Below are 25,746 nucleotides of genomic sequence, written 5' to 3'. Positions count from 1 at the left end.
CTGATGCCAAGAGCACCCTGCATGGCACAGAGGTCTGCCTGTCTGGATAACAGTGCAGGATTGGGACCACAGATGTTATAGTCACAGCTTTTTCTTACTAGTTCTTTTGCAGCTCTGAAGTTTTCTTTCTTGAAAGATGCAGAATAAGATGTTTTTCCTATTTGCAAAGGATTAATCTTTGCATCACAAGTGACACCTCCAGCCTAAAAAGAAAATGCAGAATTATACTTGGTGGAAGCATAAGGGTGATTTTGTGCATGTGCATGTGCGTGTGCAAAATACTGAATGCTTTTGGAAAATACTGCTAATGTATTGATTTCCTTTAAAATTCAGAATTAAATTGCTTTAATTTTTTTTGGGTAATTCTAAGAAAAAATAGCTTATGTTTATCAGATTTTACACACTGATTTATGATTTGAAAGAGGGTCCAGTTGAGAAGTCCATGACCTTTGACCTATGTGTAACGTGAAATATTTTGAAAACATTGTCTACACTAATATTGGACCCTGTTTTTTCCTCAATGTACATAAAGGGAGTGCATTCAGATAAGGTAGTTTCCCTGGGGGCAATATTCTTAGTATGTTCTGGATGGAAAATAATGAAGGAGCCTGTTCCATTCCTGACAGTCTTAACAACAACACATGCTTAAATCTAGTCCCAGATACGGGGCTAACTCTTGATTAAACATTGAAGTTGATATCCTGGTCCCATTGAAATCAGTGGAATACTCCCATTTGGAAATCACTTATTTCATTATGTTACAGACTTTAATTATGTGATCACATGCCATTTTTCCCACCAGCCCTTGACAGGTACATTAGGCAACACTATTATCCCCATATTTACAGATAGGGAATTGATCAACAGAGTCACTAACTGAGTTGCCTTAGGTCATGCAGGAAGCCTGTGGCAGAGCACAGATATGAATTCAGACTCCTATGTCCTAGGCTAGTGCCTACCTCTTGGAGCATCCTACCTCTCTCTCCTATCAACTAGGACTAAGAAGAAAGAAAACGTGGAGATTCCCTGTTCTCAGGATGGGGGAGCCACTTTACCAGTGAATGGAGACATCATCAATATAAACATTGAAATGCAGGCTCAGGACATCACGCCACGGCTGCTCGTTGACTGTCTAATTCTAGGTCTCAGCTCTTATACCATTATTCTAATGAGTCTATATTACATTTATTACACAAAAGTTACAGTTTGCAATTGATGAAGTTTAGTTCTTCACCTGATCTGTATCCAGTGCAGTTAGATACATCAGAGGATTGTTTCCTTTAGTTAACTGTGGAAAATGGATTTTTACAGAAGCCACCTTTACTGGAATGCTTCCCGTGGTAACCTAAATAGAAAAGAGCTAGTTATTAATTTCTTTAGCTATAACTGGATACAAACAAATTATTCAGCTATACCAAAAACATCAGAATGCTCTAGGACTGATTAAAACTCTGAACTGCTTTCATGGCAATATTTTTTCCTATACGTATACTTATCTCTAACTGGACAGTAATTGCATTACACCAGCATTACATGTAAAGTAATTTATACCATATAATTTTGAATACCTGTCTGCTTTCTAAATAAAATGTTCATTAGTTGCATAAAACACTTCTGGAAAAGCAAATACTTTGTCGCAGACAATAACCTACAAGATAGGTTACAATTACATTCTGATAGTTGTTAGCATCAAATTTAGAGTTCTGCCATGTTGCATATTTGCAATCAATTTAGGTTTTAGGTTTCCTCCATGCTGCATATTTGCAGCTAAACTTTTCCCAGAGTTACATAACCAATACTGTTATCAATAATCAGACTTGTTCATGTACCTCCTTGAACACTGCTCTGAGTACTTAGCCCTTAGCCAAACTAAAGAAATCAGTGTGTCTTATTTCAATGGCCCAAATCCTGCAAAAACTTATGAACATGCTTAACTTTATTTACTGCGTGTAGTCCCTTTGATTTCTGTCTGTAGGGGAACTGATAAACTGACTTCACTACTAAGAGTGCATCAAGGTAAGCATATATGTAAGTCTCTGCAAGATCTGGGTTAATGTGAGCAACTGGAGAACCAAACATGCACAAGACCGCCCATCACAAAATGGAAATCTTATCTTTTAAGTAAGTGAAGGTTGTGCATTATGGTGGTGAATCATTTTCCTCATTGACCAGATTCATAAAGCAGCACAGTAAAACATACCAAGGACTATCATTTTGTCTGCTCTTTGGGTACAGACTATAGATGAAAGGCAAGATCTTTTCTCATCCACAAAAATGTTTACTAACCTTCACTGAAAAATTGAATGCAGGACCAATCTCTTCAAAATTATTCACAGTGGAAGGAATATTACGATCAGAATATACTTCATAGAAATTTATGTTGGTAAACCTGGTAATCAACCATAAAACAATAGATTTTTATTTGGCAGCTATGTAATTGGATGCTTTCTGGTTCATTATAAATCAGTGAATCAAAGTTCAGAAGTGTAATAAAAAGAGATTCAATTATTTGTACCCTTGTTTTTAGTTTAATGTTAAAAAGTTGTTTAGGAAACAGGAAATTTCTTACTGGAGCCCAAATCTCGAAGAGGATTTGAAATGTAGTACAGCACAGCAATACTATGAAGTGGGAAAAATTTGCCACTGATGTTAAAATATACACATTAAGCAAGGAATATATTATTGCTGCTGTGAACAAAAAAAATGTTTTTTTATCCGAGGATTTTTGGAAATGATGATTATTGAAAAGATAAAAGATGAAGTGGAATTTTAACATTTTAACACTAATTTCACTACAGAACAGGAGGTGTTTTAGAAGAAAATATCTGTCATGGAATGATACAAATAAGGCTGAGCTGGTCAGCAAACATTTTGGGAGAAAACTCATGGATTCATCCTACTGTTGGGATGTAGGAATTGGCATACCCGGTGAGGTGTCACATCTGGGTCTTTCAAGATATTGTAATAGTTTTTGCAAAACGGGAGCTGTTAAATACTGTATTTGTGGGCCAAATTCTTCTAAAATTAATCTCTCAGATCTTGTCTAAACTTGCTTATACACCTCTACCCCGATATAACACGACCCAATATAACAGGAATTCAGATATAACGCAGTAAAGCAGAGCTCCGGGGGGGACAGGGCTGCGCGCTCCAGCGGATCAAAGCAAGTTCGATATAACACGGTTTCACCTATAACGTGGTACGATTTTTTGGCTCCTGAGGACAGTGTTATATCGGGGTAGATGTGTACTTGCAATAGTGTGTAAGATACATGTAGCTACACGGACCAGTGAAGGGCTCTGGCATCTTCCCATTGCTGGAGCCTTTCACTGTGGCAGGAAAGGGCTCTGGCAAGGGGGACCTATTGAAGTCTTTCCCTACTGTAGAAGAAGACTGGAGACTTTTCCTGCTGCCTCCCCTCTGCCAGTCTCTCTCTGCTGTCAGATTCTTTTACTGAGGCAGAGAAAGGCTCCATCTGTGGAACAAACCAGCGTAGACATGGGAGGGACAGCTTGGGTGCATAGAGAGCTGTGTAAAAGGGTTCAAGTGTGTCAGACACTCTAGTCTACTAACTTAAACAGTGCCTCAGTGTTTCCACTGCTACTTATAGCCGTACTAGCTGGGTATGCAGCGTCTGTATTCTACATGCCACCCTAAGTGTAGAGCTACCCTCAAATTCTTTGTTGCTGTGCACTTTTAAGCAGAGGCCACTTTTCACCTCAAAAGTTGAGTTTAGAGATATTGCTGTTTGTTGTTTTCTATCAGTTTAAGTGTACAAATTCCATTGGGATGCTTTGGCATGAAAAAAGCACTATAGAAAGTAAGATAATATATTTATTCCTTCACCAGCAGTTTGCTGCATGAGCACATCATATATAGCCATAAATAGTTTATCCTAGATAATGAGGTTTTCCTTGATCTCAAGCAAACTATCCATTTTGAAAAGGGCTTTCAATACATTTGAGCCAGCAAGCCCACAACTGTATATACTGTGCATTAATTATATCATTAAAACCAGAGCACTTTTGTTGGTGGTTCTTGTGCTGATCTAGCTAGAATACAGATGTTACAGCCAGCACTACCTATCTAGGTAATTATATGGCTGCTACCACTACAGTATCTGAGCACCTATAATACCTGTACCTGGCTAAGTATGTATTAAGGGTTGTATAGCTACATATTGGTCTTTTTTACTATTTTTCTTTTTAAAAGCAATGCCATATTATACAAAGAGAATAAGATGATTTTTCCTGTACTTGATAAAGCAGGAATTGCTAAACAGCAGCCAAATAAAGATAGTGAATCTAAGGTGTCATAAATACAGAGGGAAGGGTAACAATCTTTATGTATGCAGTAGCATAAAATTCCACCTCTACTATCATGTCAGGGTCCCCCCCCCACACACACTCTGAACTCTGGGATACAGATGTGGGGACCCGCATGAAAGCTCATTTTCTACCAGCAGCACTCATGTCTGACCCTGTGCTAAGGGCCCCAGACTTCGAGAAACCTTTCCTAGTAACCACAGATGCATCTGAGCATGGTGTGGGAGCAGTTTTAATGCAGGAAGAACCAGATCAAGAATTCCATCCTGTTGTGTTTCTCAGAAAAAACAAAACTGACCAGTGGTTTCCCCTCTCAGACAATCACAGAGAAGGAATGTTATGCCATTGTGTACACTCTGTAGAAGCTACGCCCATATGTTTGGGGACGGCGTTTCCACCTGCAGACTGACCATGCTGTGCTAAAGTGGCTTCATACCGTCAAAGAAAATACCAAAAAACTTCTTCAGTGGAGTTTAGCTCTCCAAGATTTTGATTTTGAAATATAACACATTTCAGGAGCTTCTAGCAAAATGGCTGATGCACTCTCCCGTGAAAGTTTCCCAGAACCTTTATGTATGCGGTAGTATAAAATCCCTTCTTGGCAGCTGTACTAATCACCTTACCTGTAAGGGATTAAGCAGTTCAAATAACCTAGTTGCCACCTGACCGGAAGGACCAATGAGGAAAGAAGATATTTTCAAATCTGGGGGGGAAAGGATTTGTTTGTTGTTCTCTTATGTTGTTCTCTCTCCGGATGGAGGGAAAAGGAAGCAGGTATAACATCTCCTGAAAATATACCTGGAATAAATCCATCTAAAACCACAGAAATTGTAAGTAGGGCAAAGTTATCTTTTATTTTGGCTTGTGAATTTTTCTATGCTACAGAGGTAGTTTTATTCCTGTTTTTGTAACTGTGAAGCTGAGCCCAGAGGGGAAACCTCTGTGTTTTAAATCTTTTCATTACCCTGTAAAATTACCTTCCATTCTCATTTTGCAGGTAAGATTCTTTTACTTTTTTCTTTATAATAAAATGCTTCTTTTAAGAACCTGAATGATTTCAGTGTCCTGAAGACAAAGGGTCTGGTCTGTGCTCACTCTGCTAAGGCAATTGGTTGGTATATTATTCTCAAGTTTCCCCAGGAAAGGGAGTGAAGGGGCTTGGGGGGATATCTTAGGGGCATAGGGATTCCAAGTGACCCTTCCCTGAATTTTTGTGAAAATCACTTGGTGGTGGCAGCAATACCATCCAAGAACAAGAAAAGGAATTTGTGCCTTGGGAAAGTTTTAACCTAAGCTGGTAGAAAATAAGCTTAAGGGGTCTTTCATGTGGGTCCCCACATCTGTATCCTAGAGTTCAGTCAGGGGGAACCTTGACATAAGGTCTCAAGGTCTCTCAGAGGCACCTTTATGTTCTAATACCTTTGACAAAAATGACAGATTCTTTTCTTTATTCAGCGTACCTTGTTAAGTGAATTTCTGCATCATACCGCAGAGGAATTGAGAGGTAGACCTGGTTGTCTGCTTCTTGCTCTTCATTACTTTCACTATTTATCAAAAACAGTTTGTTCACTCATGTATTATAACTCACAATTACATTTAAAATAAAATTATACTGGCAATGATAGTTAACTTATTATATTTTAAACTGTGCAGCACTGGAAGGGGATGCTTTTTAAATGAAATTATTATATAAGAATGTACTTTACCTCAAAGCATGAAAACTTATATTTGCCATATCCTGAAGATTTTTGAGATTAAAGTCAAAATTAATATCAAAATATACCTACACAAAAGATAAGCAAAAGTAAACAAACAGATTATAGAATAAGCAAATTTAAAGTGCTTACAAACAAATATAATTAATTATAATAATTATTTATCTGCATATAAACATTGAGTGTGATGGACACGAATGCCTGGGTGGTGTCTGCTCATGCAGGAGTAGGACAGAGGCAGAGCACTGTTTGAGGCAGCAGCTCTGGTAGAAGCTCTGTGCTTCTCAGTGACCTGCCTTTGAGCTTTAATTTTTTTCTTCCCAGAACTGCAACTCCCTGAAATCTAAGCATAGCTCTCAGCTTTCATTTTTATAGGCAAAACAAACCATCCTCTTGAAACACAGGATCTCTATTCCCCTGATCTTCTTAGTAGCTCTTCTCTGCACCTGTTCCAATTTGAATTAATCTTTCTTGATCATGGGTGACCAGAATTGTATACAATAATCCAGATGAGGTGTCACCAGTGCCTTGTACTATGGCATTAATTCTTCCATATTTCTACTGTAAGTACCTTACTTGAGACATCTTAAGATCACATTTGCCTTTTTCATGACCGCATCACACTAGTGGCTCATAGTCATCTTATGATCAACCAAGATACTCAGGTCTCTCTCTTCCTCTGTTGTTTCCTACTGATGAGCCCCTCATGTATTACAGAAGTTCTGATTAGTCCATAAGTGCATTATCTGGCACTTCATACTATGAAATTTTAACCCACTTCTATTACTCCAGTCCTCAGGGTCTCCAATTCTTCCTGTATAATATTCACTTCTCTGTATTGATGGTGTCTCCCAACTTTGTGTTATTAGCACACTTCATTAGCACACTCCCAGTTGGTGCCAAGGTAATTAATGAAATATGGAGTTATTTGGGTTACATACATTCTTAAGCATTAACACAGGTGAATGAAAATTCACACAACTCCCTGTATTCATTCTGCTGTCTATAATCATAACAGGGCCAATTTGACCAAAGCTGTTTAAAAGGGTCAGATTCAATCCAGTGAATTGTTTCATGCAGTTGGAACGTTTCTGTTCTACCTGGCAAGCTTCTCATTGTTCCTAATTACCCTGTCATGGAATGAGAGGACTATTTCCCTCCTGCCCCAGGGGAACAGAGAAGAGGATGGGCTTCCTAAAACCTTGGCTATCCTGAGATTTACACACCGCCTTTCAGGTGCTGGGCTTCCTTCCATGGCAGCATAGCTCCCACAAACTGGTTATGTTTGCAGCCCTGAAGAGGGAGTTACTATTGATGGAACCAAGCAAGAATTCCCAGCTCAACAAACTGCTTCGGGCAAAGTCTCTGATGTCTTTTTCCTATACAAATCTCAGAACCATTACTCCATCTTCATCTTCCTTGACCTGTCAGCTGCCTTCAACCCAGCTGACCATGCTCCTGCTCTTGAATTCTTGTCATTCCTTGGCTTCCATGACTCTCTCTTCTCCTGGTTCTTCCCCAGCCTCTCTAACTGGGTCCTTCTCATCCATCCTCCAACTTTCTGTGGGGATTCCACAGACTCGATCTTCTCTCCCCCACTTTACATTATATCACTGGGTAATCTCATCCACAAACACAACTTCAAATACCGTCTCTGTGCTGATGACTCGAGATCTTCCTCTCTACTCCAGTCCTGTCTTCTTGTGTCCAAACTAACATCTCAGTCTGTCTTTTGAAATCTCCTGGTGGGTGTCTAGCTGTCAGCTCAAGCTAAATATGGCTAAAACAGAGCTCTTCATCTTTCCCCCACTCTCCCCGCTACCTTCTTTCCCAATCACTATGAATACCACCACCATCTTGCCTGCAAATCTGTTCAGTGCCCAGGGGAGAATATCAAAGAATGGCTGCTTCCCACTTTCTGCCCCCAGCCCCCCACCCTTGCAGAGATACAGTGTTACAGTAGCATGGTAGGGACATACATGCTACAGAGTCACTTCTTTCCCCAGCCCTGTGGGCTTGGAGGATCTTTGGGTCATTGTTTAGCATCATCAGAACAGGCAACATGTAACCCAAAGTGAGGTCTGAATCTAACCAAATCATTAATAAGAAAACAGTGCTTGTTATTTGTGAAGGGGGATCCTTTTATAAGCATTGTGGTAGAAATAACAAACTTACTTAAATACAAAATCTGAGCAGTACCTGTTGTCCCACTTTAAAAACAGGATAGCTGACTTGGCAAATAACTGATTTATGGCCAGTGCCCATCTGACATGAGACTTCAGTCCCATCAGCCTGGAGGAAAAAAAACAACCACCACCCAGATATTAGCTTCTGCTACAAAACCAGAGAATTCTCTACACTACATTTTTCAATGTGATGTCTACCATGTAGAGCCAAATCCACCCCTGAATTCAGCTGCAGTTCCACTATGGGAAAGCTGTTGAGAGGCTGTGTGGGGAGGTTTGGACTGGGTCAGGTAAGGAGAGGGAAGATGACAGTGGGTCTAGGACTACATACATCCATTGGCAAACTGCTTTTGTGCAACTGCTTATCATCTAAAAACCCCACGAGGGGTTGTACTTAGAAACAAGGACTATAGATTGGAGGCCAAAGCAGTAAGTGCTTTACATTAGTAATGACCCCAAAGTGACACCGAGAAGTCACCTGTTCTTCTGGGCACAGTGACACCTACAGCATCAACTCTAATTGTGCTTTCAAGTACAGAGTGGGAATTCCATCCCCAAACCCTCACACAAAGCCAGTGTAAATGGGTTTTGTGCACTGCACCAGATTTGGCTCTTTCAGAAAATTAACCAAAATATCAACTTAAACAGAGAATCCTCCTTGAATGATGGAGTTAACTTAGTTCACCTAGTTCAGAGGTCGGAAACCATTCAGAAGTGGTGTGCCGAGTGTTCATTTGTTCACTCTAATTTAACCTTCTGCATGCCAGTAATACATTAACATTTTTAGAAGGTCTCTATCTATAAGTCTATAATATATAACTAAACTATTGTTGTATATAAAGTAAATAAGGTTTTAAAAATGTTTAAGAAACTTCATTTACAATTAAATTAAAATGCAGAGCCCCCCAGACTGGTGGCCAGGACCCAGGCAGTGTGAGTGCCACTGAAAATCAGCTCACGTGCCATAGGTTGCCTACCAGTGGTCTAGTTCCATGTAATTCTGGTTCCAGGCTCCTTTCTGCTCTGAAGCAGAAACCTTTTTGGGAGAAAATGAGTTCTCTTGAAGACTGAACTCTCTCTAAGCCAATGGATATTTTTAAATATCTGATTTTTGTTGTGGTTCTTTGTGCAATGGAATCGTTGTGGTTGTGCTGTGCAATGGGGCCTGGTGCATACCATGTGAGTGACATGGAGCCCATCTATTTGCATGCAGGAGAACATCGGTCTTGGTTGGGCCTGGGCAGGGCCAAGGGATTTGCCTCTTCATGAATGCTCCCATTCCTTCCCTGCATAAGATATTTCAACCACTGGATTCTAATCCTCACCGTGCACCTCTCCAGGAGCAGCCCTGTAACCTAGGCCAGGCACTGGAGTCTGGATTTTATTCTGTATTAACCAGCTGGGAGCAAGAGTTCAGATAAATGATTTATTCCAGTCCCCAAAATAATATGTAACATTCCTTTCTTTTTTGCAAGGAAAAAATCCAATAGAAGCATGGTTTCTGGTAGAGTGATCATCTTGATCTGACTAACGGTCTAGTTGAAATACATGACCTTGGCAGTACTGCTACTTCTGGCTCCAAAATCTGTGTTTTTAAGCTCTATCCATGTTGCACACTTGATTTGTCAAGTATAAACTCTCTGTGGCACAGAAACAGTATTCAGAAGCGTTGCTGGGGGGGTCAAGCAGTAGATATGGGATGCCAAGTTCCAGGGTAAGGAAAAAATGATGGTAATAATGAGGCAGAATCAAACTAGACAGATTGCCAGCTTTTTTGCTGAGCAGGCAGTCTCTATCCTTGGTCTAAATAAACTGATACTCTACATTTAGTTCTGACTGATGCTAAGACAAAGCTGGAAGATGATTTTGGTATCCTAGGGAATAAGCTGAGTCGGAGGGGTAGTTTGCACATCAGCCTTTGCTGGGAAAATGATACTAAAAAGAAAAATATTTCTCTGGGAAACCAGAAAAACAGCAGTAATAGGAAAAGTTGAGAGGAGGTGAATATTTTACATACTGGTAAAGAAGATGAAGCGAAAAACAAGTTTTCTGAAAATGTAGCCTGGATTCTGGTGTTGTAGGCATTTTCCTTTTTATTTCTCAGCTTCACACTGAATGTCAGCCTTCTGTTCTTGCTGCTGACAATGAAGGGCCGTTTGCTGTTGAAAAAATTGTTTGGTATTATAAATATAGTAACTAGTGCAGTAAAGATCATTAAACGGCATTATACTTCCATTAAGCAACAACAACTCACATGTATAGCACTATCAATTTTCAAAGTTCTACATATTTACAGCTGTAGCTTTCCAATAACTTTTTACAATGGTTATAAAATGATGTGAACTCATCTCTTAAAACTGACCTGAATGCACATTTTCTGTAAAGCTGCACAATCTTGACTATGTACTATCAATATGAGATTATTAAGTTTTAACAGTAGAAATGCTGTAATTCTCTTTAAAAGCAAAGTAACTGTAAGAATTCAGTTGCCTTCCAGCACAGTCATACATCTGTCTACAACACCTGGTTTCTCATCCTCTATTAGTGGTAGAAACTGACTCTCTGTATATTTTTCTACAAATATTTGCTGCTTTGCAAAGAAACTCTTAAGTTTTTATTCAGAATTCAGTTGGCAAAAATGTCCCTTACGAAAAACTCACTTTATTTAACACTTACCCATCATCGGTTTTCTGTTGAACCTCAAGAACAAGATCAGAAATGCAGAGTTCATCCTCACCACAATCCATAACAAAAGGGATCTACAGGAAAGGGAAGAAATATTTTCCTGTATTTCTTTAGTTTCAATTTACAATTTGAGGACCAGACCGACTATATCTAATTTAACTTCAACACCTCAGAAATAGCTGAGTTGTATTATCCCCACTTTATAGATGGTTCAGTGAGACCTATAGACACTAAGCAGCTTTTGTAAAGTCATACAACGTAAAACTGGGAAATGAACCCATGCCTTCTGTCGTCACTACAATGCCTTAACCATAAGACTATCCTTCATCTCTACATACTCTGTTGGTGACAACAGGAGCTGTGTTGGGGGGGCACTGTGTGCTTTCATACAGTAACATCCTATACTTACACTGTAGGCCACAGTGGCAGGTGAATATATATCAAGGACAGGACTGGAGCCAGGATTCTTGAGGCTAATATCAATGCGCAGACTAAGGGAGTTTACAGCATCAGAAGGCTCCTACAACACACATATATATTCATTAACAATTGGCTGTTCAGCAGATCATTTAAAACAGTATACCGTATTTTCCATTAAAATATTTAACATCTTGTAAACAACAGAGACTAACACAAAGCATTTCTTCTCTTCTTCTAAAATTGCAGCATTGCCTCTTTTTAACCTTTCGTTTTTTCTTGTGCTGGTCTGCTAAGCAGTATTACAGCAGAAATCTACCAGTGTCAGCATTTCCATTATAATACCTAAGGATTTGTAGAGGCTGTAATTGTTTCTGTGACTTTGATGCCTGGAAAGTCCCTGCTGTTGCAGAGGCTGCTTGCTATTCAGAAGATGAAGTTACCCCTTGGAAGCAGCCACATGAAACCTGTTTCATTCTTTCCTGGCTGTGTAAGTCCGGCCCTTTCCCAAGCATGGATTCACTGACTCTATCCCATTTTGCCTGACTACCATATATGGCAAATGGACCCTTACAAATGATATCAGGGGAAGAACTAAACATGTGGAGTACGTCTCCCCACCATCACCCCTGCCTGATTTCCTAGTAGTGAATGGGTTCTTCCCAGATCAGTGACAAACTGATTAAAAAACTCTCTCGTCCCAATCCCTGTCTATGGCTGACAGCTCTGAAATGAGGCTGAACCAAGAGGAGTTGATGGATGTGACCCAAAACATTTGCCCTAGTGGCGACTAGATGTATGAGGAAATGGAAGAAATCCCCAAAGTTAACTACCTGTAAATAGATTGGTTCGGGTACTTTTTAAATTCTTTACTGAAGGCAGGAATAAAAGAACCAGTTCCCTGACACAGTCTCATCATCATTCATGGAATCAAGCAAGGGGTTTACTGCAGCTTTAGGAATCTGGGTTGTTTTCATTGTTATAAAGGAGGGCGGTTGGGTTTTTTATGTCTGCATACCAGGTTGACTCACTTCCTGAAAAGACCAGCCTATTCTGCAGCCCCTTTATGCAGCCCTCTAGGGCTGGTATACACCAGAAGACGGCCTAAGCTGTTTACCTAGGTTTTTTTTAAATAAAAAAAAACTTTTGCCATTTATATCCTTGTACAGCCAGCTCTGGAATGGTCCACTCTGTGGGTGAAATCCTGACCCCACTGGAATCATGGTCTTTATGCAGAAATTACTGGATGACGGTCTTTGGCCTATTTGAAGGAGATCGGACTAAATGATCATAATTGTCTATTCCTGCCTTAATATCTACGAATGTGAGTTTTGCCATGATTTGATTTGAATAGGACATATATTTTTAAGATGTCTGAGGTGTCTGAGATTTGGTTAGATATTATGTTATTGACTATCTCAAATAAATTCTGTTTTTCGGATGTAAAAGTCACCCATTTCTTTCTTACATGACTTAAGACACATGAGGGTGTTTGAGACTGCTTACCTGTACATTAAAGATGTGCTCAACACAGGTCTCTGCAGAACTTACAACAATATTTTTCTGTATATATCTCTCATTGTTTTCTTTGAATAATCCTCTAGAAGTCACTCTAGATGAGTGGAGATCAGCATCCAGTGTTGCATTGTATCTAAGATCTACAAAAGAAATGGAACAAATTTTGGTGGAGTCCGAATTTCAGTGCAACTCCCATCAGAATCAGGCTTCAGTATTATAGAATGACTGGTTTTGCCATAAAACCCAAGAATATTTTACTGCTTCTTTAGCTTGCTAAACATGAAACCTTCTAAAAAATGGTAAACAATCCAATATCTACTGAGGGTGTGAGAGTCTGTAACCTGGGAAAGAGGTCATTCTGCAAGGCCAAGAATATGCCAAATACGGATGCCTTGCAATCATATCGCAGAACTCTAAATGTACCAGTCTATAAAGCATTCTACATCTAGTCATCCATCAAGCTGCATTTTCAGCTTTAATTTTTTTTTAAATTTTACTATGAGTGCTTACTATGGAAATTCATTGTTATTTTGTTGCTCACAAATTGTAAGCACTGAAAAGGTACTATATTCAGTAGAGAAGTGGTCAAACTTATTTTGCCAATTATTTGGTGTAAAGATAATTGATCAGGTAAGGTCGGACAATATTGTATCATAAGTCCTTAAAGGAGACTCGTAATATTTTTCTGTTTCCCTGACTTCCTAAAAATGGTGATGGACAAGCCTAGTGAAAGACCCAAGATTCGGCTTTAAATTAATTTTTTTTAAATCATGTAGTTTGGGCTGTCCTGTCTAATTCTCTTCTATTATCCAAAAGGAGCTCCTCTCTGCTCGCATCAGAGGTAGCAGCATGAGTGATTTTGCAGTGGAAGACATCTTTTTTTGTTGAAGAGAGAAGATATGGTCACTGCTGCAGCTTCAAACAGCAGCCTGGAAACAAGCTCTGTACCCCTGATATCTTCTTAAGTTACTCCTTTCCTCCTCCAAAGTGATCAAAGCTGATGACAGGCCTGGAGTGCAGCTGAAGGACAACTAGAGAGCAAAATGCAATGAAACTAGGCTCTGAGTTCCCCTGCCTTTACTCCTCTCTCCCTGATGGCACTTCAGAGTGCTAACAGGATAGGTGAGAAGTCTGCACGCTTTTCAATATAACTTGTCTCTCACTTTCCAAAGATGGTAGGTCAGTGATGACAGCAATGCTTTAAAATAAAACAAAAAAGCAATTTTTCAGCCACTATTAAAATCTACAGTGATTTCTTCTTTTACAGGTTGGTAATCCAATATTAGTTTTTAATTTTCCCCAGTATATTAGAATTGCAACACTTTCAACATAATTCACATAAGCAATACATTAGGTATTCTTACCCACTTGGTTATTTCTATTAGCAGGTCTAAACTTGGCACTGAAACACATTTTGACGGCTATCTCAGTGTTCTTATTCAGCAGACTGATTTTCTCAGGTACAAATGATGCTCTTATGGACACATTTGCAATGCTTTGTGACCTGAAACAAAAAGAGATGGTTACATGTGATTTCAAGGACCCAGAGTAAATCAGAAACTTAGTTCTGGGATAGGCCTATCTGTGATTACAATGTTTTTTATAATGGTCCCCACTGTAAAATTTCATATAATACCAGCCGGGTACAGTTATCTTTCTTTGATGAAATGGTTCTTTTCAATAGCTAATATTTTTTTTCAAATCTCTCTCATGTTGTGACATTAACTGATACAGTACAATGGGAGATTTATGATAAGTTAATATTAATATTCTTAATATTTTAAATAATTGTTCATAAGACAGAATCAAGTTCTTGTATTTTTCCGTAAGGAAAACTGCTATTGTTCTTTTAGGAAAAAGTCATTGACCTTAATGGTGGAGCAGAGCAGTTACATTTCTTCTTAATTAGCTTGTGTGAAAAAAAATGTAACTGTCATTAAGTAGTCAAGATTCCAAAGAATTGTTTTGAAGAACTAAAAATATATTGCAAAACCAATCCAAGATGATGTTAACAACTGATTTTCCTGTTTGCATTTTACATTTACATATATACTTTAATGAGCTTCACTTTTTGTCAAGTTAGATCAAATTCTAGAGTAAAGAACAGATATTAATACCTTTTATTGATCAAACTAAAACAAATTTAAGTATCAAACAGCTTTCTAATGTATATATGGAATGCCTGATGACATCAACCAAAAGTTTCACTGTGGATAAAAGGTACTAGATGGCTATTGTTTTTTAATTTGATTTTATGACGCAAGAAGTGGCAATTTATTTATATTTTTAATTCTGTTACCAGTGCAAACTCATACTTCATTAAGTGTCTCTATAATATCCTTGAGGACGCCTGGTGAAGACATGGAAAACCAAGGAGTGAAGCTATTTATCAAGCTGTGTTTCAACTTAGCACCATGCAATGTGCTGCACACAATGGGTATGTCTACACAGCAAAGAAAACCTTGGGGCTGGCCCGTACCAGCCAACTCTACACAGCAACTGTCAGCCAGCTTGGGTTTGGGCTGTGGGGCTGTTTCATTGCTGTGTAGACTTCTGGGCTCAGACTGGACCCCAAGCTCTGGGACCCTCCCACCTCGCAGGGTCCTGCAAGTCCATACTCCAGCCCAATTCCGGAAGTCTACACAGCAATGAAACAGACCCACAGCCCAAGTCCTGTGAGCCTGAGTTATAATATAATTAATAATATAATATTATATAATATAACTATAATTATATTATAACTCGGGCTCACAGGACTTGGGCTGTGGGTCTGTTTCATTGCTGTGTAGACTTCCAGACTTGGGCTGGAGTATGGACTTCTAGGACCCCGCGAGGTGGGAGTTTCCCAGAGCTTGTGATCCAGTCTGAGCCCAGAAGTCTACACAGCAATGAAACAGCCCCACAGCCCAAACCTGAGTTGGCTGACAGTTGCTGGGTAGACGTACCCAGTATTGCTTTGGGAAGCACTTGTGAAATTGTTCTTGTTTTTATGTGATGAAACTTGTAAACTAATCTCGTCAGGTATGCATTGTCCACAGGACAGAAAAGAATAATTTTGTCAGAAGTAGGTGCCAATTTTATTTCACTGCTCTATTTGCTTACTCTATAGAACAGCTCTTCCAAATAGGTCAGTCCATTATTCGTTACTGGCAATTGAAAACAGTGTAGTTCAACACTATTTTTCAACTAGCTACTCTATTAGCAGAATCATGAGAAAACAACTGTGTTAGTCCCATACACATGCCATGAGTGGAGGTGGGTTGGAGGTTGGGGAATGTTTTGCCATTCCATTAAACAAATACACTTCTTATATCCAAAATATTAAAACACTGTCTGGTCAAAATAATTGACTAACCAGAGTTGAACCACATTTCCATCAGCACCAACAGATACATCAGTAATGCCGTCACCATTTAAGTCTTTATGGCCATCTACTGATCTTCCAAAGTACTGGAGTAGTTGTCTGAAAGCAGAATTTGATCCTAAAATTTTCTAGAAAGAGAGAGCTTGATTACAGACAAACAGCAGCATAAGCATTTGATTTTCACAGTTATTCTATTAGGATTCAACATATTTGTTTAGACAAACTCTTTTGTGGCTGGTCTCTCAATTATTTGTAAGGGTTCATTTTTTCTGAGACAGCAAATAATTATATATTTTTTTAAATCTTGGAAGTAAATTGACCAAGCAGACAGATTGCTGCATGCCAACTAGTCGTTATTGAAAAGCTTTATTTCCATCTCACATGAAGCAATTCTCAAGGATTGGAAAATTTAACAAAATCTTCTAACAAACCTTTTTTGCATCAGGAGAATTCTCATGAGAGAAACATGTTACAGTATTATTATTTCAATCTATGGGATTTGGGTATCTAATTCCCCTTTGTGCCTTTGAAAGTCTCATCCTTAAATACTATACTTATAAAGCCTGCACATTTGGAATTAACCCAATATTTTTTGGTGTGCACCAACTCTACAAGGCTAAATAATGGGCTGCTTAAAACCTTTTCTGGAAATGAATCAACTTGGTGTACAGGATTAAAAATGTAACTATAGATTCAGTGGGCTAGGCTTCCTCCCAACAAATGTTCACGTCACCTATCTCTGTACCCTTAGCTATCAGCTGCACAGGTGTTATCCTGGGAGTATTTAGGGCTGGCATACGTTGGAAGAAAAGGAAGTGATTCTCAAAACAGCCAATAAGAGCCTACAGAATATGACACAGTATTTAAAGGGGATAGAATACCAGCTAACAAAAACTCCTTATTATGTCAAATCCTTCATTTTGAATCTAGCTGAATTTTTGTATCACATCACAAGCCTTTGAATACAGTATTATGTAACAAATTTATTTACCTGTGAATATTTGGTACGTATAGTCCTTAGATTGCCATTGTAAATGTAGACAGCTCCAGAGTTCTGATTTTCTAAAGGTGCTCCTATTATCACATCATTAAACCCATCCAAATCAATATCTGAAAGGGTAGCCATGGCAGATCCAAATCGAGCATTTTCTAACCCTTGCGGACCTTCTAAGAGTTTTTGTTGATCCAAAATTCCCTTTTAAGAATACAAGAAAGAACAAAACTACTGTGTCAGTATACTAAAGGGAAAAAATATCTATATTATTCTTTTCCAATGTGCATTTCTTTGGACTTGCCAGCACTGAACTGTATGTGCCATCATGTTACCTATTCACTTAGCTTTGTAAGATTCTTCAGTCTTAGCAAATGTTACAGGAGAAAAATTAAAGCACGCAAAGAGAAGCATTAATTGCACATGTAAATGCATTTCTGAGTCTTTACAATCTTCAGTTTCCTCATCTGATTGTTCTAAATGTTCCATAATTTTTCAAATATCCATTGATAAATTTTTAATGAGAGAGTAATTAACCATTGGAACAATTTACCAAGGGTCACGGTGGATTCTCCATCATTGACTAATTTTAAATCAAGATTGGATGTTTCTCTTGGATATGCTCCAGGAATTATTTTTGGAAAATTCTGTGGTCTGTGTTGTACTGGAATGTCAGACTAGATGATCACAATATTGTCCTTCTGGCCTTGGGATTCATAAATGAATTGTCCAGCTTTGGATTAGCAATTTTTACGCATAGAGAATGGAAATTCTTGTAACTGGACATAATTCTTTGAAACAGAAATGGAATTTCCTACTAGCTAATGCAAAACCCATTTGTGGAAACACTAGTATTCCTGACATTCCTATTGCCAACTGAAGAAAAAGTGTTGAAAAATGGTCTATGTGGTAATATTGCATTATCTATCTTAAAAAATATCATCAAAACAAAATATCTTTGTGTTTGCCATGTATTCTCATTGTTTTGTACACAAATACACTATGCTAGTCAGACTGTTTATCCACAATGGCTAGCACTTAATTCCTGTAGCACAGGCAAATGACATAATTCCATGCTATTTTAAAATCACTTCCGCAACACTCTGAAAATAATATTTTAAATAATTTTAAGTTAATCATTTAACAAAGACTAAAAATATCAGTCATAGTTTCCCAATCGTTTTCTATTTGAAAATGTGAAAAATCCATCCACTAAATGTCTGGGTTTTGTTTTATTCGGTTTTTTTTTTTTTGCCTATTATCAAAGTGAACTGTTGTATCAGCTCTCCTCAGTAGTGCCTTTGTCCTGCTTAATAGCCTGGGGGAAAATGCTATTGACAGAAGCAGAATTAGAACTCTGAGCAGGTTGAGTTCTTTTCTGCCACTCCCAGTTCTCTCCACATTCATTGGCTCAGTGTATGTGAGTTCCCACTCCCCAGCACCTCCCATGTTCTTGAAATGGCATTTGTTTCTCAGGCTCCCCACCAGGTGTCAGCACCTGATTAAAAACAAAACAAAAACAAAATAGAAATGTGGAGAAGTTTCAGAGTAGATAGGGATTGATTCCTCCACCTAGTAATATAGGAAACAGCTTTGCAATCCTTAATTGCTACTCAAAGGCTTTGATGTAAGGGCTGCTGATTATGGCCCATAAGTATCAAATGCACTAGTTTTACATCAGTAGTTCTAACTAGAACTGATAGAATAGTAACACTCTCCACCCTTCTCTGTGTTTTCTATGCTGCATGAAGTCATACTGAATGTCTAGCATGAATATTCAGGTGTCCACCATTTAGTCATAAGACCGTCCACAAACGCCAAGCATTTCAGGAATTTTACTACAAACGTATTCATCTGAAAATATCTACCAGATGTTTGTTGATCTCCCGTTTTAAAAAATTCAGTCAGTCAATCAGGAGGCAGAAACAATATAATGTAGCCTAGGTGACAAATCTGACAACAATGGACTCTGCTTCTTTTCAGCAGTACTTCTGTCCCAGGAAACCACAGCAAGAACTTGGTGCTAGAATTGAGACTATCATGGGTCTATCATGAATGCGGATGTCACATCTCACTGCTAGCAACATGTCCAGAAGATGAACCTAAGTCCTTAGCCCTCCTCCCCACCCACGCACTCTTTTTTTTACCTTTATGATGGAAAACATATAAACTCTTCCCTCTTCTTTCTTTAGCTCATTCATGAACATTGGTGCAGCTACTAGCAGCACATCTGTAACTGAATCTCTGTTAACATCCACTGCACACACCACACTGCCAAAGTAGGAGCCAATCTGGAATTGATAACATGAGTAATTTATTTGTCTTTTTAAAATTACATTGTTTCTGCACCTCGTCCTGCAAACACTTGCATGTGTATGAGAACAGTGCAACTGAATTAAATGGGACCACTCACAAGAAAAGCTACTTGTGTAACATGCCTACATGTTAGAACATTCAGCCACTTACTGAGTATCCATTATTACCTCACCCACCTTGTTTCTCTTCATTATTTTTTGGACAGCATCATACTGTTGCTGCTATGGCACTAACATAGTGTAATGCAACTATAAATGGAGAAAAGAGTGCTGTGCAATTTATTTCTTTTTTATGTTAAAATGTGCACATGAAATAGCCCAACCCGTGATTTACTTTTATATTTGTCTGCTTTCATAACATAAACATTCAAACTTTCAGCATCATGACAAGGCTTTCACAATGGAGAAAAAGGAATATCATGAACCTGCAAATCAATCTTGCAGTACCATCTCTCCTCCAGAAGACCTCACATGAAGAGTGGATGGATGTCCATGGAGTCTCCCCAACTAGAGGTATTTACATAGAGGGCCTGATAATGTTTTTTCCCATACCTAATTGCCATGATTCTACGAGAGACTGTATGAAAGTCACAGAAAATCTCAATTCACTGCAAGAGTGTAGCTACAGGGGAATGGACAGATATGATGCTAAACATTTTGCAAGAAAAAAATCATTTTAGAAAGACATATATTATCGCTGCCAACCATGAATAACCAGTTACAATGCAGCATCAGTAAAAATAGATATCTACAAAACTTATGTCCATGAATAAATGATTGTACTTGCCTGATCCCCTCTCTGGGACTGAACAACTGTGACTCTGTCATGGCTGTCAATGTCATAAATCACTACTCTGCCAGTGTAGTTTGATCTTGGTGCACCAGCAACAAAATAGACTGTGTTCTGGGTTGAGATAATAGCAACAGAATAACCTAGAAAAGAAGTCAACATAACAGTTGTGAGATATTATCTAGTAAAGGAGGCAGAGTTACGGGTTGCCTACTAAGGTTATAAGCAAGGGCATGAATTAGCTATTAATACAATACAATAGCTATTCTGCACAAGCTCTCTCTGCAAACATTCTCATTCTGCACTTCCAAAGTGGTTTAAGTTAAAATACATAAAGGCCCTCGTTGTAAAATAAGGCCAGGTCTACACTACAAACTTACATCAATATCACTATGTTGCTCAGGGATGTGAAAAATCCACAGCCTTGAGCAACAGTTATACTGGGGTAGACAGTATTATGTCGACAGCAGGACTTCTGTTGACATAGCTACCATGCCTAGTGGAGGTGGATTAACTACACTGATGGGAGAAGCTCTGTTGTTGGCATAGTAGCATCTTCACTGAAGCACTACAGAGGCACAGCTGCATTGCAGCATTTTAAGTGTAGACTTGCCCTAAGAGTGTCTATATGTGGAGCTAGTACAGAACAGCTATTCCGCAATAGCTATTCTGGACTATTTCCCTGCATACACAAGTCCTTAGTTACCCATTAGAAGAACAGAAGATGACATGACATGGTGTCCCAGCGGCAAAACACTGTACGGTCAGGTCAGAGGTTCAAGTTTGGAAGCTGTATTGTCACTCATCACCTAGCTCACTTACACTTGCATTTATTTGTTAAGGAGATATGGTTTTCAGGGAGGAGAGTGAAATGTAACTCCTCCTGACCAATTTGGAGGACAACACTGGCTTATAGAGCAAGAAGCAGAAAACAAAAATGTCAGCTGAATGCAAATGAGACTTAGGAAAAAAGGTGGAAATGGTGGCCCTGGAATGAAGGAGGGAGTAGGAACTAGAGGCCTTTCTTCAAATTGGGCCATGTCTGGGAAGGAAATCCACTGATTATGATAGGCTCAATGCACTCTCCCACAAGACCACTAATCCCAGTTAATGAACACACTAAAAAGCTTGACTGTACATGGTAGGACATATTAACAGCCCATCAATCATAGGTTTCAGATTGATTGACTTTTTCTAAAAATTTGTAATCCTCTCCACCAGTATTATAACTTAAGCTGCTCTGCAGGAAATATCTTAATGCTAGGAAGCATTTTAAGTATGTATTATATCTGTAAACCAGTTTTACTACATAATTTGTATTTCTATTGTATTACTACACTAAATTTACATTAACAGAAGAGAACAAAAACATTTTGCTGTAAGGTTTAGGCTTACACTGAAGAGCAATTTAACAATAAAACTTGGAGAAGTTTTACCAGGCAAATGTAAACTTTTATTCTAAGAGGAGTCATTTTGGTGTTTAATAGCATTGATAAAGTGCCAAGGGATCAACCAAAGACTGCCGTACAGAAATCCCTCATTAGGATGGAAAAACAAGTCTATCAAAAATGAATGGTGAAAGCCTAAACAAAAATGGTGGTTTCCCGTATATCACAAGATATCTAACACTCCTGGCTCTCACTGTTCCAAAGTACATATTGTATCAGTGTGGGGAATATAACAGGTCACCAAGGTATAAAGGTTGCTGATTTTGGCTGAGAACAGAAATGTATGTCAGAAAACTAATAACAGATATAAATAAAATGTCAGTAACATCGCTGCAGTTTAATAAAGAACATAAATCAAACTGGAAAAGGCCATTGAAGGAATGAACATGGATGAGTTGCTGACAACTAAATAAGCTTCTGACCTAAGGTCAAATAGGAAGTATATATGCAAACAAAAATCAGGGATATAAACAGACCCCTGATTATAAACTAAGTAGCCTTTTTCAATCCCTGTAATTTCTCACATTCTTGTAATGTACGTGTCCCAAGAATTTTTCATCTCATGTCATTAACATTTCACTTAACATTCATTTAGAGTTTTAAAAATAATTAAAATGTTTCATTCAGTTTCAGTGAATCAATTGACCATTAAATGAAATCCATTTATGAACAGAATCTCCCTTTCCTCTCAAATCAGTTCTTAAAACAGGAGACTGCTGGAAGGTAATTTGCCATTGTTGCCTGTCTTTGATTAACTTTAGATATGCTATATAACAAATGTTACAGCCCCTTACCTAAATACGAGCTATGGTTTCTGTCTTGTAGAATTTTTTCAAATGCTTGATTAGGGAATGTAGTCACTTGGTTTGAGGTCTCCTGGACTACAGTCCCACTCCAATCATAAGCCCCAACAGCACCTAACATCAGAACATCCTTAAAAAAATCAAATCATAATTTTAGAGCTACCTACTCTTTCACAGTACAAGGGAAGCAGAAGTTACAGTTTATGTATGGTGTAATCCATTTAAATTAATTATGTTTAGATACTCTGAACCCTCAGAGGTGAGTAAAATGACATAGTTATAACCTCCCTGTAATCCCAATCCTGACTCCTATATACACAATAGCTTCAATCACTGGAAACAACAGTTGGAGGCAGAAAAACATTTACAACATTTTGCCATGCAGATAGACTCCTAAGAGAAGTGTGGGCTTTCCTCTTCTTCCTAAAGGTCTTTTAAAATGTAATACCAATTAAGATAGTTTATAAATAAACTGTTTATATATGGTAATTACTTGCCAAAACCCCCATCAATTGGAATACAGTAGAACCTCAGAGTTACAAACTCCTTGGGAATGGAGGTTGTTTGTAACTCTGAAATGTTCTGTAGCTCTGAACACGATGTTATGGTTGTTCCTTCGAAAGTTTACAACAGAACATTACTTTATACAGCTTTGAAACTTTACTAAGAAGAAGAAAAACGCTTTTTGAGGTATCCTTAAACATGTTTAATATGAAAAACATAGTTTAAAAATGTGTTTATGTTAAAGGTGCCAAAAATATTCTTAACTTTGAAAATACTACACACACGTTCTTCATATTTGAATTGTTACTTACATCTCCGTGAATGTTAACGAACAAGCTAGTTTTGAAATATTTAGTTTCAATTTTCTGAGTTATTCAAGCACAAGACATCAAATTAGAACAGGAGATTGTTCATGCTTGGTGAACTCAAATGGCTGAACTGATTTTGACCAAACTTAAAGTAATAATGATAAAAAAAAGTCCAACCGAATTTGCATAATTTGTTTGAGAAAATTATAAGAAGCTGAAAAAAAAAAAAGAGAAGGGCTTAGAATAGAAGCCATTACTCAACATTAATGCTATAATAAAAAGTATTATTTTACTTTTCATCATGGTATATTTTCTCTCTCTCTTTCCTCTTCCAACCATGATGTAATTTAGTTTATGATACTACAGATAAACCACTTATGTTCCATTTTCCTGGTTTATATTAGAAGAAAATATAAATTAAATTTGATCTGTATATTGCATTGTTGCTTATTATTCTTATTTTGTTAAATTTATACATGAACTTATGTATATGTAATTAATCTACATATTTCATTTGAGACAGTTTTTATATCACACCAGCCTTATACACTAAATGATTAATTATACGTACCTTTTTTTGTGAGTAATACGCACTGAAGCCCACTTGTGACATTTCCATTTGGAATGTATCACCTTGATCGGTACCTGGTGCAATAACCATTATTTTGAAAGTTATTCATGTATCATTAAGACTGTTAAACATTATTGTTGCTACATACTGGGCCCAATCCTTCTGCCATTGAAGTCAGCTCAAGCATGACTGGAACAATTTGTCAAATAAATAATTTGCTCCCAAAAGTTCACCCAAAATATACACAACAGTTGTACAGTATGGAAATCTAATTGGTAAAAAGGTAATAATGTTTATCAAGATTTTAATAATGAATGGGTCACATCAGCATTTATCATACATTCATGCAAAGACAGCCTGTAACCCCTTAATAAAAACACGGAGTAAATCCTCAGCTGGTGTAAACTGTCAACAACTCCTCAGCCCCAATGGATATATTACCTTCTATGCTAAATATGCGTTCTCCCAGTGTTCCTGCTTCTTCCAACAGTGCAGCCTCAGATGACACGTTAAAAAAATACTTTTCTGTCGGAAGACTCGCAATTCCTTTGATTTCTTTAATTAAATTTTTAGTATCGAGTTCATTTCTGATTAAGTATCCCAAAACCTTGAAAAGAGAGAAAAAGAAACCTCAGTGTGGCTCCATTTCCCTCAGTATCACACACAGAGAGATATTTTATACATGATAGGAAAATGAAATTAACGTGCATACTCCAGGCAAAGTCTGTAGTTTCCCCTGATCCTTCACACCCTTCCCATCATGGATTTTACATCAGCCTCCTGACATCTGTAGATAAGATGAACTGATGGGAATGCATAAGAAAAACGCAACATTTCTGCCATTTATAATAAATATTAAGGTCAATAAACTGAATTTGAATTCCCCCACTTTGCAACCGGTGCAGTCATTTCCACCCAGGCCAAAGGAGCACAAAGTGGGTGTGTAATGCTACAAAAGCAGAATGGTAAAATTCTCCAATCCCTTCACACACGGTAAATGACTATCTAAGGTGTAGGGCAGAGGGAGGATCAAGCCCTGTATTCTGAATTCACTTTACTGAACAACTTATCAGCTTTGAAATATCTTGTATTTCATATATAATGGGAACTAAAAAGAATATCACAGACGGTCGACTAATCCTACTATTTTCAGCTAACAAATATAAACATAAATAGATAATAATTCTAATGAAGCCTGCTGATAATACAGTGGCTCCTAAACATGAACTCCCTCCCTGTCCCAGTCTTGCTGATATAATGATGCATGAATACATACTTTTAATTAAATCAGTCCCACCAAAATTACAGAATTAATTATAGTATTACTTACAGCTATGCCAAATCTGGTTATTTTGTCCTCATTGCATTTAGTTATCACTTCTTTCAAACTTGAGCCGTCATGGGATTCACCATCTGTCACAACAACCATGACTTTTGTGGCTGTGGGCCGTCCACCAGATTCAGAGGAAAAAGCATGACGTCTGTGATAAATAAAGCACTAGGCTTATTAAATGTGAATGTATATAATGTATGCCATTTTATATGCATATTTTAATGAATGCTTCCATCATTGACTAGAACAAAGTGTATCTGGAGTGTTTTTTTACTGTAACACATAGGGCCAGATTTTTAAACATATTTAGGTGCCGCTGTGCTACACCTGAGCTGTGCTACGCCTAACTAACTGATTTCAGCTCTCATTTTTAAAGGGATCTAGATATTTAGGAGTCTAAATCCCTGAATAGACTGTCAATGAGATTTTGGTTCCTAAATGCCTACATCACTTTTGATAATCATATTTAGGTT

At 38.0% G+C, this 25,746-nt stretch overlaps 1 protein-coding gene across 2 annotated transcripts in view; it reads right to left on the bottom strand.

Annotated features, from left to right (window-relative positions):
* The window catches only part of ITGA2 (integrin subunit alpha 2), a 100,640-nt gene that overhangs the window by 10,173 nt on the left and 64,721 nt on the right, over nucleotides 1-25,746 (bottom strand). For both annotated transcript variants that reach the window (XM_050946870.1, XM_050946871.1), the window contains exons 8-26: nucleotides 25,271-25,421; nucleotides 24,382-24,547; nucleotides 23,941-24,014; nucleotides 22,549-22,687; nucleotides 20,304-20,449; nucleotides 19,349-19,492; nucleotides 17,202-17,405; nucleotides 16,202-16,338; nucleotides 14,211-14,350; nucleotides 12,835-12,986; nucleotides 11,321-11,431; nucleotides 10,903-10,985; nucleotides 10,244-10,385; nucleotides 8,240-8,332; nucleotides 6,032-6,108; nucleotides 5,786-5,869; nucleotides 2,287-2,389; nucleotides 1,235-1,345; nucleotides 99-203 (exon numbers count right to left, since the gene is read on the bottom strand). In XM_050946870.1, the coding sequence (XP_050802827.1) occupies nucleotides 99-203; nucleotides 1,235-1,345; nucleotides 2,287-2,389; nucleotides 5,786-5,869; nucleotides 6,032-6,108; nucleotides 8,240-8,332; nucleotides 10,244-10,385; nucleotides 10,903-10,985; nucleotides 11,321-11,431; nucleotides 12,835-12,986; nucleotides 14,211-14,350; nucleotides 16,202-16,338; nucleotides 17,202-17,405; nucleotides 19,349-19,492; nucleotides 20,304-20,449; nucleotides 22,549-22,687; nucleotides 23,941-24,014; nucleotides 24,382-24,547; nucleotides 25,271-25,421 (2,362 nt within the window). The remainder of the gene's footprint in view (nucleotides 1-98; nucleotides 204-1,234; nucleotides 1,346-2,286; nucleotides 2,390-5,785; nucleotides 5,870-6,031; nucleotides 6,109-8,239; nucleotides 8,333-10,243; nucleotides 10,386-10,902; nucleotides 10,986-11,320; nucleotides 11,432-12,834; nucleotides 12,987-14,210; nucleotides 14,351-16,201; nucleotides 16,339-17,201; nucleotides 17,406-19,348; nucleotides 19,493-20,303; nucleotides 20,450-22,548; nucleotides 22,688-23,940; nucleotides 24,015-24,381; nucleotides 24,548-25,270; nucleotides 25,422-25,746) is intronic.

The sequence above is a fragment of the Gopherus flavomarginatus genome, chromosome 3 (assembly GCF_025201925.1).
Source record: "Gopherus flavomarginatus isolate rGopFla2 chromosome 3, rGopFla2.mat.asm, whole genome shotgun sequence".
In the NCBI taxonomy this organism is placed as follows: Eukaryota; Metazoa; Chordata; order Testudines; family Testudinidae; genus Gopherus; species Gopherus flavomarginatus.
The sequence above is the reverse complement of the archived record's forward strand: the minus strand, read 5'-3'. Positions and strand labels throughout refer to the sequence as shown.